Below are 13,675 nucleotides of genomic sequence, written 5' to 3' on the forward strand. Positions count from 1 at the left end.
TGTTACCACCAGGGGGCGCATTTGTATGAATAGAGATGTGGGTAGGTGTGATCAGGGGCTGACCAGGATCACACATGTCAGGTTTGAAGTTAATCGGACAATGTAAATGTAAAACAGGTCACTTCCTGTTACCACCAGGGGGCGCATTTGTATGAACCCAGATGTGGGTAGGTGTGTTTAGGGGCAGTGGCTCATCAAATATGTAAAATTTGAAGTCGATCGGACAAGTTAAGTGTAAACCAGGTCACTTCCTGTTACCACCGGGGGGCGCATTGAGTAAAGTGGGCGTGCCATTCAGCGGAACGTTCAGGGTGGAGCCATCATCATCTTCAGCAAGTTTGAAGCTGATAGGATGAAGTATGTGGGCGTTAGAGCTGTTAGAAGGTGAAATGGCGAGGAAACATGAAGTCGCCAAAAATGGGCAAGGCCGCAGAAGCCACGCCCTTTGACGTAGAGACCTATGGAGCACAAGGTTGGATCAGCATGGCATCTCGATAATCTGTAGGCAATTTGAAGTAGATCGGGCGAAATTAGTGGGAGGAGTTAAAGATTTTAATGTAAAAAATGGTCACTTCCTGTTACCACCGGGGGGCGCTTTGAGTAAAGTGAGATATTGATATATCGGGCGAATCAGTGACTCACCCCCATAATTTCCTTCAAGTTTGAAGTTGATAGGATAAAGCATGTGGGTGTGACAGCCAACCGAATGTTGGTGGCGTTCGAGCCTATGTTTGGCGCCCATTGGAAGCCACGCCCTTTGACGTATTGACCTACGGAGCACAAGCTGTACTCAGCTAGGTCTGAAGATGTTGTCTATCAAATTTGGAGCGTGTCGTGCGAACCGTTTCGGACGAGTTAATTTGGCGCCAAAAACGACCAATTCAAAATGGCCGACTTCCTGTTGACATTTCACCATGACATTAAGAGGCTTTTTTGTATATCTGGGTATGGTACATATGTGTACCGAATTTTGTAGGTCTACGCCAAAGTAAGCAAAATTGTCTATGGGACTTTTCAAAATTTGTAGGGGGCGCTATTTCGCCATGTCGCGTCGGACATGTGCGACCACCACATATATCGAATTTCGGATCAGGCCGGACGTCCGGGCAAAAGTTCACGCATTTTCGAAGTCGGGAAAGGGGCCAAATTGGGGCATTTAGGTGACGGAATAATAAGAATAATAATAAACAGCGCGATTTCAATAGGCCTTCGCCGGGCGAGTGCTACTCGCCGCTCGGGCCTAATAATAATAATAAACAGCGCGATTTCAATAGGGCTTCGCTGGGCGACTTGCAGTCGCCGCTCGGGCCCTAATAATAATAATAATAATAATAAACATTTGCATTTCGGGGAATTTTGCGCCAGGTCAGTGGAGTACTTGATTACTTGCTTGCTTACTTGTTGTTACTCGTCGGCTGGCACGTCGACTAATGTGGATGTCGAATAACAATAGGGACCTCCCTGGGTCGTTGACACAGGCTCGGGCCCTAATTAAGTAGGCCTATGTAAATGAGAAACGTGCAGAGGAAATGTCGGCTGTTTCAATTTATCTCAAATCTCAAATTTGGTTGAGATGTAAAGACTTGTGAGTGTTTATGTTTCTCACGTCGGTTAAGATTAAATTTGTTTTCCCCCTCGGATCAGTGGCATTAATAACAGTAGTAATTTGGTATTTCAGATGTCAGTGGTTTGAAGCAGGAAGAAGAATAAAACCTACATAAAGCAGGCAGGAAAAATGCCCCTAAATCAGGTCTTATGTGAAGAGTTAAATGTTTAAAGAACAGCAAAAGTGATTTAAGTTACAGAGGTGATAGAAGAGGTCATGCAGTCATAGCTGGTGATGTATAAGTGCCTTTTAAGATTCACCATGAAAGGAGTTTGTAACAGTGATAACACAGGAAGCCAGCACCCAAAGATGGCTGTGCACATCTGTGAGACTAGATAGTAGGCTACTACTGATGAAATATTTGTACCTTCAGCAAAATATCAGTGAATGCCCTGGAGATCAATAAAAGCCTACAATAACCAGTAAAAAATACATAAGTTAAAGTAGGATATGTAAAGGTAATGAATATAAAATGAAACCACAGATTTTGTAGTATATTCCATTAATTTGTGCATCTCCCATAGGCTGTTGCCTTATATGGTTTCTGGTGTCCTGGTGTTGCATATGTTTTTTAGAAATGAGTTTAATGTGATTTATGTGAAGACGTAAACAAATTGTTGAACTTTTATTTTATTTTAAAGAGCAGCCGAATTGAATCCTGTTCACTGATCTTTGCATATTTTGACTCATGATGAAAGTGATGATGTTAAAGGACAATTCCGGGCAAATTCAAGTCGGGGCTGTATGTTCCTAACATTTTAGGTCTAAAAGAAGGAATCTGAAGATTTTTCCGTTTAATCGCTCCTGTTTTGCGGTAGTTGTGTCTGTCCCATTCATCACGGCCACGGCAGCAATGAATGGGAGCGGATGCAAGTTCCGCTGCTTAGGCTGTTTACAGCCCTCAAAGCTGCAATTTTTTTCCACAGACAGCGTCAGATGGCGACTCAAACATGCACCGAGAAGTTTTTTTTACTTCAAGCAAGCCGACATGTTTGTAAAACTCTACTGTATCTAATTCAAAGTCTCCCAGAGTCTCGCGCGAGACCCAAGTTGACGCTCGGTGTGTTCACGGGCAGTCTGAGCTACAGTTTGTGTCATAAACACAGGAATATCAACTCTTGACTTGCTTGAAGTGTACATTTTTATCCGCAGACAGCGTCAGGTGGCTACTCAAACATGCGCCGAGAAGTTTTTCTTACTTGAAGCAAGTCAAGAGTTGATATTCCCGTGTTTATGACACACACAGGAGCTTTCCCACTGCACCTGAACACACCAGCACGGCAACTGGGTCTAGCGCGAGACTCAGGGAAACTTTGAATTAGATCTAGTTTTACAAACATGTCGGCTTGCTTGAAGTAAATAAACTTCTCGGTGCATGTTTGAGTCGCCATCTGACACTGTCTGTGGCTTTGAGGGATGGAAACAGTCTAAGCAGCAGAACTTGCATCCACTCCCATTCATTGCTGCCGTTGCGATGCGGGGACAGACACAACTACCGCGAAACAGGAGCAATTAAATTGAAAATCTTCAGATTCCTTCTTTTAGACCTAAAATGTTAGGAAAATACACCCCCGCGTTGAATTTGCACGGAATTGTCCTTTAACATGTTGGTGACAGAGTTGAAACACCATTCACTGCTTTTCTTCAGATGTTAACTGAACACTTGGTAATTTATTTGTTATTGTGTAAGTGACAGATAGTAAGGTTACAAATTTTAGTGGTTGAGAAACTAAACTCTTTCCTCTTCCCTCCAGCCAAGGTCAAGATGGCTGCTGCTCCTGCTGCAGGTAAGTCAGTGAAGCATCTTATTTCACACTTAAAGCTGGATGGAAAATTGTGAAGTCTGAACAACATGTTGCAGCATGTTAAGTTCTCCACAGGCCTAAATCTGACACCCAGACTCCCTCAACACCTGGAGATTAAAAAAAAAAACGTGAAAACATGTGAGAAATGCAGTTAGTAATAATAATGATTGTTCTCATCCCTTAGTGGCTGCATTGATCAAGGATTCAATAATTTGAACAAGTCTAAATGTGTTTATACTTATCTTTGTTGGGTAATGATCTGATCCACACAATTAACTCATGAACTGAATCTAAACTTATCCGCAAGGTCCAACCCAAAGTGAACCCATTACTGTGATGTTTTTAAATTTTCTGTTGTTTTGTAGATGATGATGAATTAAACTCTCAGATGCGCAGCAGCAGCCCTGAACGCCCTCGCCCTGACTGTGAGTGAAACTACAGGAGATATCAGTCTCTCTGAGAATAATCTTTACTCCTCATTATTCAGCAACGAGCCATTAGATTACGGCAGTAATAACCTACAGTCACCATAGTTTTTCATGAAGCTATTGCTACGGGTTAGATCATAAATATGAAATGAATATAAAACACAAGTATATTGTATATTTCTTTATCCTTATAGTTACAGAAGAAGCTCAACCTCTGAAGCGCTGCAGCAGCTTTCCTTACCTGCCACCTCACAGTAAGTTAAACTGAATTGACAGTTTTTGGTTATTTGTCCAAAGGTGTTGAAAATACTATTCATGTTATGTTATGATATGGTATGATAACACATGTTTAAAATCAACCCAAGCTGGGTGGTTCAGTGGTGCAGTGGTTAGAGCATGTCCCATGTTGGTTTGGCCTGAAGCAGTGATTGCCGGTTCAAGCCATGATGCATGAATGACAACATCAAAGTACAAATATGTCATGATTGGATATGAAATTATATTTAAAAATGTACACAAGCTTTACTTTGACTTTATTTTTTAAAGTAACATTGCAGAGTTTTTCGGCCTTAAAATAATGTTTCCAGACTCATTGCAGTGATGCCGCCGCAGCCTGAGCCGGGTTGCGTCGGCTGAAACTGCACTATGTAACTTCCCTGCACGGGTACGAAACACCGCCCCCCCTCCTCCCCCCTCCCCTCTGCGTCGGAGAGAGACGTGGTGGGTAAAAGCGAAACTTACGGTTCTCCTCCGGTCGTCGCCGCCGCCACCGCCGCCGCCGCCGCCGCCCCCCCAACCACCCGCCACACAGTCTCCTTGCAAACGTGGGAAATACTGTCGTTTATTAATGGGAATAGACGCTGGATGCGCTGGCTGATAAGTTTCATTTTCGTTTTTCGCCCCAGACGATAGCGCTTCTCAACCAGATGGTGGGAGCACTGCGCTGAAACTCCGCAATGTTGCTTTAAAAAGGGTTCTGTTTAAATGACAGAATTCGTTTTCTTTCCAGTGTCTGAGCTGAGGGTTGTTCTCCTGGGGAACAGCTGGTCTGAGAGGAGTTCAGTGGGGAACTTCATACTAAGAGAGACCAAGTTCAACACTAAAGAAGAACCAGACTGTTGTCAGAGAGTCAGTGGACGGTGGAAGGAGAAACAAATAGTCCTCATCAACAGTCCAGATCTGCTGCATCCAAACATTTCTGACTACAAAGTGACAGAGTTTATAAAGGACTGTGTGAGTCTCTCTGATCCTGGACCTCATGTGTTCCTGCTGGTTCTACAGCCTCAAGACTTCACTGAGGAACACAACCTGAGGCTCTGCAGAGTCCTTCAACGCTTTAGTGATCAATCATTTGATCATTCACTGATACTGATATCAACACCCAGAGAGAAGAGTTCAGGTGAAAACTACATGAACCATCCACCATTAAAACACATGATCAGAATCTGTAGATACAGATACTTGAAGCAGGAGAACCTTGAACCTCCAGAGCTGTTAACAAGAATGGGTCAAATTGTGAAGGAAAACAATGGACATGCGAGCTGTGATGTTTTTGATGATCAGGATTCGGGTTTAACCAAGGCACTGAAGTCTGACCCCATGAAAGCAGCTTTAAACCTGGTTCTGTGTGGGAGGAGAGGAGCAGGGAAGACTTCAGCAGCTGAGGCCATTTTAGGTCAGACAGAGCTTCATTCAGTCTCCAGCTCATCAGAGTGTGTTAAACATCAGGGAGAGGTGTGTGGACGTCAGGTTTCCCTGGTGGAGCTTCCTGCCTTGTATGGAAAACCTCAGGAGGAAGTGATGGAGGAATCACTCAGGTGTATCTCCCTCTGTGATCCTGAGGGCGTCCATGGCTTCATCCTGGTCCTACCTGTGGGTCCCCTCACTGATGAAGACAAAGGAGAGTTAGAAACCATCCAGAACACATTCAGCTGTAGAGTCAATGACTTCACCATGATCCTGTTCACTGTGGAGTCAGATCCTACAGCTCCAGCTGTTGTTAACTTTGTCAGAGATAACAGAGACATCCAGGAGCTCTGTCAGAGCTGTGGAGGAAGATCTGTTGTTGTCAACATCAAGGACAAACAGCAGATCCCTGAGCTGTTGGAGACTGTGGACAAAATGAGACTCAACAGAGACAAACCATCCTGCTACACAACTGAGATGTTTGCTGATGTGAAAATAGAAAAGATCATACAACTGCAGACTGAACTGAAGGAGTGGAGAACAAAAGGCAAAATGATTTGTAAGTACATAACAATTATTGGGTGCATATTCTTTGAGAACCATTTTCCTAACATTTTGTGACACTGGATTTTTGATTTTCATGAGTTGTAAGCACCAAAATTAAAAAGAAACACTCAGTCTAGATGTAGTGAGTATATAATATAAAGATTTTTTAAATTACATTCCAAACTTCTTCATCGTTCACAGGTGATGATGAAAAGCAGAGCTCAGACTGTCTCAGGATTGTGCTGATAGGGAAGACTGGAAGTGGAAAGAGTTCCTCAGGAAACACCATTCTGGGAAGAAAAGAGTTTGAAGCCAAATCAAATCAAACATCTGTCACCAGGTTTTGTCAGAAAGCTCAGGGTGAAGTGGACGGTCGTCCTGTTGTTGTGGTCGACACTCCTGGTCTGTTTGACACAACCTTGTCCCATGAACAGGTTAATGATGAGATGGTGAAATGTATCAGTCTTCTAGCTCCAGGACCACATGTCTTCCTGTTGGTGGTACAGATCGGAAGATTCACAGCAGAGGAGAAGGAGACACTGGAACTGATCAAGGAAGTCTTTGGTAAGGATTCAGAGAAGTTCACCATCATTCTGTTAACTGGAGGAGATAAACTGGAACATGATGAGCAGACTGTTGAAGAGTACATCAACACATGTGATGAATCCTTTAAGAATTTGATCTCTGACTGTGGAGGAAGATACCATGTGTTTAATAACTATGATAAAAAAAATCACTCACAAGTCAAAGAGTTGATGAAGAAGATCGACACCATGGTGAAGACAAATGGAGGAGGCTGCTTCACTAATGAGATGCTGCAAGAGGCTGAAGCAGCAATACAGAAAGAAATGAAGAAGATCCTGAAGGAGAACGAAGAGTTGAAGAGAGAGAAGGAGGAAGTAGAAAGAAAACATGAGGAAGAAAAGGAAGCCATGAAAAGAAGACTGGAAGACAGAGAGAAAAAAATTGAACAAGAGAGAAACCTAAGAGACGAACAACTCAAGGAAATGAAGGAAAAGATAAAGAAGGAACGTGAAGAGAAACAGAGGGTACAGGATGAGAGAGAAGAAGAAGAAATGAAGAAGAGAGAGCAGGAAACATTTAAACGACAAAAGTGGGAACAAAAAATAAAAGATCTAGAGGACAAAATAAGATCAGAATCAGAATTGAAAGAGAGTGCTGAAAAAAAGCTGAAGGAGAGTAAAGAGGAGATGACAAAACAACAGGAGGCCTGGGAGGAGGAACGAAAAGAGTGGTGGGAAAAACGAAAACAGGAAGTACAGGAAGAGAGACAGGAAGAAGACAGGAAGAAGAGAGAACAGGAAGAAATTCAACATCAAGAGTGGGAACAAAAAATAAAAGATCTGGAGGAGGAAATTAGATCAAAAGCAGAATCAAAAGAGATCGCTGACAAAAAGCTGGAGGAGAGTAAAGAAGAGATGAAAAAACAACACGAGGCCTTGGAGAAGGAACGAGAAGAGTGGTGGGAAAAACGAAAACAAGAAGATGAACAGAGACGACAGAAAGAACAAACAAGACTCAGAAAACTCCAAGAAGAATATGAACAAGAAAGAGAAAAATCTGAAAACAGAATGAAAGAAGAGGACAGAATGAGAAGAGAACAGGAAGAGAAGGAGCGTGAAGAATTAGAGGAAAATTATAAAACAGAAATGGAGAAGATGAAGAAGAAGTATGAGGAGGAGGCCAGAAAACAAGCTGAAGTATTCAATGAGTTCAGAGAGAAAAAGGAGGAGTACTTTGCAGCTCAGATAGACAAACACATGGAGGAAGTGATGGATATGAAGAAAGAGATAGAGGAAAAACAAAGAGAGAATAAAAACCTACAGGATCTCGCAGAACACAGAGAAAAATGTATGGATGAACTGCAGGACAAACATAAAGAAGAGGTGGCTGAGTTGGTTCTGCTGCTTCTGAAACAAAAGGCAGAAAACAGGAAAAAAATTAAGACGATTCAGGACACACAGAAAAAAGAGGTGGATGATCTTCTAAAAGAACATTCGCTTGAAAACCAAAGAAAAGTGAAAGAGAGACTGGAGGAATTCAAGAGAAGGCACAAAGAAGAATTGAACTCATTGGAGAAAGAATTAGTGAACCAAAGTAAAGATCAGAGGATGAGTAAGGCTGATCTGTCTATCAAACAGGAGCAAGAAATGAATGTGTGGAAACGGAAGTTTTTTAACCAACAGCGACAAAAGCAGAAAGAAGAACTGGATGAACTAAAGAAAGAACACAAAAAACAACTGAGGGGATTAGAAAACAAACTTTTGGAAGAAAATAAAATAGATGAGAGAGAAAAAATGGACGAGCTGCAGAGGAAACATCACGAAGAGATGAAAGAGTTGAAAGAGAAAATTGGGAACCAAGGTGAAGACAGTGAAGAACTGGAGGAACTGCAGAAAAAACATGAGAAGGAAATTGTTGAAATGAAAGAGAAACTTCTGAGCCCAGAGGAGCAGCAGCCCTGTTGGATTTCATGAGGAAAAGACCCAAAGAGAGAAAAACTGAGATAATATCAAGTTAGACCAGAAACAAACAAACACTCTGCTCGTTGAAGAGCAACTTTCGTTTGCCAGGATATTTTGTTTTTATTGCCTTTCAAGGATCATTTTCAAAGCATGGGTTTTTCACAAAGGATTTTTTTTCTGTCAGTATTTTTGAAATTCAAATCTTTGTGTTTCTTCTAAAACGAGCTGTTAAACTATTTACTAGTTTGTTTGTTGATTTCCCTATGATAATGTTAGATAATTATTTTTGACATTTTATAATGTCCACAAAGTGATTTACTGTATACTTTATCTTTTAACTTTGTTTCAAATGGGTCATAATTGATGTCCGTTTTTTTCTGTTTGTTAGCTTTCTTCACTGGAAACAAAATAATTTCAATGAATTTAAAGGTTTAAAGAAATTTGAAAACTGTTAAAAACTGTGATTACTCACTATTATATGTGGAATCAGGAATGATGACATAACATGTGATCTAAACTTTTAAATGGAATAAAGTTAAAGCAGAAGGAAGTGATATATTTGTGTTAATATAAGTCTTAAATAGTTATATCTTCCGACAGCAATCACTTACATAGAGTGTTTGGACTGAAACACGGGTCTGTCAGTCACTCTGCTCTGCTCTGAGTGGAGGAGAAAACATTTATCGTATCCTACAGTTTTTATCCAATGAGGAGAGAGAACGGCATGCAGGGCTGTGTGTGCAGCCAAGGAACGCCGTGAATGTGGTGACGTAGTGACGAGGACTGTTATGGTGCGTTCAAGGAAACTCGTATTTTTCCGACCGTGAAGTCGTACCAGTTTGATCTGGTACGAGTTCACCGGTCGGAAGTTACGAGTGGCCGTTATAGTGACTTTCACTGGTAAAACAGGTCGGAAAAACACGAGTGGGTTGCCTGGAACGCTACAAAGTCGTAAGTTGTGACTTGAAGCTGTAATTTACGATTTCAAAAGCCTGCCTGGAACGCAGCATTAGCGAAAACGACCGGACCACTTACTTCTGCTTTAAATTGGTTAAACTGGTTCCTGTCGTTCTGTCCCTGTGCTCATTGTTCAGTGTTTAGCTTCAGCATCAAGAACTTAGACAGAGAAATTTAAAACTGAAACAAAACTAGTACTTTTTCACTGTTAAAATTTTAATGCAATTTGGCAACACTGAGCAGGACAGGAACACTGCTCTTGTTCTAAATAGTGCAGTGTGTGACAAATTATTTAAAATTTGTCAAGAAACAGTCTTGCATTGCAAAAGTGAGTTACATTTATTCCACTTTTGAGTCCAGATTTATTTTACTGTAGCTATATAGTCAGATTTTTATGAAAAAATACTGGAACACCACTCGACATTGACCACATCATTGACCCACTTTGAAGACTGTTACCATCTAATGTTATTCGGGACTGTCACATCCATTTATAGGCTAATGTAAGGCCCACAGTACAATAACAATTTGCATTGCTTTGTACAGTTGTTCTTCTGTTTCTTATTTGGCTGTATCTGTCTGAACCTTTGGGGTACTGGGTTCTCTGTAATCCTTTCATTCTAACAAGGTAAGAGCAAAATGATGTATTTAATTTGTTTATATACTTTGGAAAAAGAAAAGAAGGTTCCACCGCACACAATGGGGTACATTCAATGAATTTATTGTTAAAAACAGCAGCAACGCGTTTCGCCCTTTTTTCGGCGAAACGCGTTGCTGCTGTTTTTAACAATAAATTCAACAATAAATATGCGCATGTAAATATGTTTAGATCTTAACAGATATAACCAGAGAGGAGTCAAATAATTCACACGACTTTCACTTTCGGAATGGACTGGGATTGATGACACAGTTTGGACGTCAAAGCAACACGAACAACTTCAATGAAACTTCATCGGACTAATGAGGAAACGTGATTATTGGAAAGCGGGAGATGGATTGACGTTAGAATCGGATTATTGATCCATCAACAGGTGAGTGTATTTGATAATCTAATTTCTATATCTGACAAGGCCACGCAGGAAATATCTTTGTCTGCGGACTGGATTTGTCAGTGGAATGGCGTTGAGACAGTCAGGGGGAAACGTACCCTAACTGATGTGAAATTGTGATAGAAAGGACTGCTCGTTCTTGAACGCGTCGAAGATGGTTTCTGGTTAATGATAGTAATTAAGTGTGACCCCCCCCTTCCCGACCAGCAGTAGTGATTTGGTATTTCACATTTCAGTGGTCAGAATCAGGAAGGGGGATTAGATAAAACAGGCAGGAAAGCGCTCCCTAATATGTTAACATGTTGGTGACGCAGAGTTGAAACAATATTCCCTGTTTATCCAAAGATGTAATGACAACATGGTTATTAGTTCACATTGAGTGTGTGAATAACAGATTTTAGTGTTGGAGAAACTAAACTCTTTCCTCTTCCCTCCAGTTGAAGTAATCCTGATGTTCTCAGCAGAGTTCAAGATGGCTTCTGCTGCTGCTGCAGGTGAGTCAGTGAAACATCATATTTCTCACTTATAGTTGGATGAAAAATTCTGAAGTCTGTTTGTCTCGGTCAGGCTGTGTTGGTTACGGACTTCAGAACCTGTGAGGGTGCATGACTGCTGTTTTTATGGTCACTATGACCTGTTTTTCAATACTGCCAGTATGGGCTGTACAATTAACACTTATCTTGTTCTTTTGACACAAAATACGTGCATTTTAGACATTTAAAATTTGTTGTAACTTTGTTACACACAAGCTCAGCAATGGCCGGAACAGTTAACTGCTACATTTTCAAATGCTTTCACCATGTTTATCAAAACAGAAAACCTCATGTTCTATAAGGAACAAAAGGCTGAGGCTTAAGTGAGCAGCCGTGAAGATTGAAACAAATTTATAACCTGTATTTTGCTTCATTGCTTCTGAAAAACTGTTGAATGAGCCCCAAATTGCGTAATTGTCCCGAAAAAAATTAAATAAGTCCACATTCCAAGCATGTTTGTAGCATTAGCTCCGAGTATCTGTTGTCCGGTCTTCCGCTGCCAGCGCGCATGCGCAAGGTTCGCACTGATACTGAGACCGACTGAGACTCGAGTCGGTCTCAGTGTGAACCTTGCGCATGCGCGCTGGCAGCGGAAGACCGGACAACAGACACTCGGAGCTAATGCTACAAACATGCTTGGAATGTGGACTTATTTAATTTTTTTCGGGACAATTACGCAATTTGGGGCTTCAGCACAAGACGGACATTACATACGAGCATCATGGAGGTATTTGGATGTTTTTTTGTGTGTGTTTTTTTACGAAGAGCTCTGGTGTCCCTTTACAACCGTTGCATTGAAATGCACTGCTACGCCAAGACCCCCTGTAACTCAGAGAAGGGACGGTGGACTCTGAAAATTCTTCCAGCCCTTAGTCAACATGAGGGTGAGTAGATAATGAGCGAAATATCATTCTAGGGTGAACTATCCCTTTAAAACTGCATGAGATATCAGTCTGTCTGAGAAATGAAGTAATCTTGACTATACACTATTCAGTCATTAAGTAATATCAGATCTGCTTATAGTTTTTTATGATGCTATCTATTGCTAGGTTTGACTAAAAATATGAAATGAATATGAAAAATAACTACTGCATATATCCTTATAGTAACAGAAGAAGCTCAACCTCGGAAGCGCTGCAGCAGTTACCCTTTTCTGCCTCCTAACAGTGAGTCAAACTGAACTGACATAGTTTGGGTGATTTGTCCAAATGTGTTAAATACCATTTAGTATTTTTAGTACACCAATAACATTGTGTGTCAGTTAAAATATGGTATGAATAATATATGACTAAAATTAATCTGAAGTTACTTTTCCTGATTTTCCCAAAGATTTTGAAAATACCACTGATGTTATGTGTCCATTAAGATATGGTATGATAATATATGATTGAAATCAACCCGAGCTTAGGGTGCTCAGTGGTGGACTTGTTCGAGCATGTCCCATGTTGGCATGGCCTGAAGCAGTGATTGCTAGTTCAAGCCATGAGATGATCTTTCCCTTACTGTATGCCATTCTTCTCTCCCTGTCAATCTTCACTGTCCAACGTAATAAAAATGTCCAAAAAACACAATTTAAACAACAACAGCCTGCACCTACTTTTCCTATATTGATGTCAGCATTTTAGTCATGCACAATCTCAAGTGCAGTGTGCAGTATGCAATATGTGCACCGTATAGGTGGAAAAAAAAATCTGCACGATTTTCAGGAGTAGTTTATGAATGACAACATGTACAAGTACTAACATGTAAAGACTGAATATAAAATAACATTGACAATACAAATGGATATTGCAAAGTAAAAGAAAAAAACAAGACAAAGATGTGACTTGTTGTTACAGTGTCATAGCATAATTAAGCTGATGTACTCGGGATACACTTCACTTTCAATTAATTTTTTTAAAAGGTTATGTTTGAATGCTACAATTGACAGAATTCATTTTCTTTTCAGTGTCTGAGCTGAGGGTTGTTCTGCTGGGGAACAGCTGGTCTGAGAGGAGTTCAGTGGGGAACTTCATACTGGGAGAGACCAAGTTCAACATGGAGGAAGAACCATACTGTTGTCAGAGAGTCAGTGGACGGTGGAAGGAGAAACAAATAGTCCTCATCAACTCTCCAGATCTGCTGGATCCAAACATCTCTGAAGACAAACTGACAGAGTTTATAAAGGACTGTGTGAGTCTCTCTGATCCTGGACCTCATGTGTTCCTGCTGGTTCTACAGCCTCAAGACTTCACTGAGGAACACAAACTGAGGCTCTGCAGAGTCCTGAGACTCTTCAGTGATCCATCATTTGATCATTCACTGATACTGATATCAACACCCAGAGAGGAGAGTCCAGGTGAAAACTACATGAACCATGAACCATTAAAAGACATGATCAGAATCTGTAGATACAGATACTTGAAGCAAGAGAACCTTGAACTTCCAGAGCTGTTAACAAGAATGGGTCAAATTGTCAAGGAAAACCAAGGATATGTGAGCTGTGATGTTTTTGAGGAAGCAGCACTAAGTTTGACATGTGATCAGGAAAACCCGAAAAAAGAGGAAGGACACAATTTGAACTTGGCTCCTACAAAAAC

General features: G+C 41.0%; 1 protein-coding gene across 1 annotated transcript; it reads left to right on the top strand.

Moving 5' to 3' along the window:
* Positions 1-417: 417 nt before the first annotated feature.
* Positions 418-13,347, top strand: LOC146980875 (GTPase IMAP family member 8-like). The gene is made up of 6 exons (XM_085788040.1): positions 418-472; positions 3,361-3,393; positions 3,777-3,836; positions 4,849-6,084; positions 6,273-7,554; positions 13,317-13,347. Exons 1-6 carry the CDS (start codon positions 418-420, stop codon positions 13,345-13,347), a joined length of 2,697 nt encoding a protein of 898 aa, XP_085644166.1.
* The last annotated feature ends 328 nt before the right edge of the window (positions 13,348-13,675 follow it).

This window comes from Trachurus japonicus, chromosome 9 (assembly GCF_045865225.1).
Source record: "Trachurus japonicus isolate A0001 chromosome 9, Traja_1.0".
NCBI classification, from domain to species: domain Eukaryota; kingdom Metazoa; phylum Chordata; class Actinopteri; order Carangiformes; family Carangidae; genus Trachurus; species Trachurus japonicus.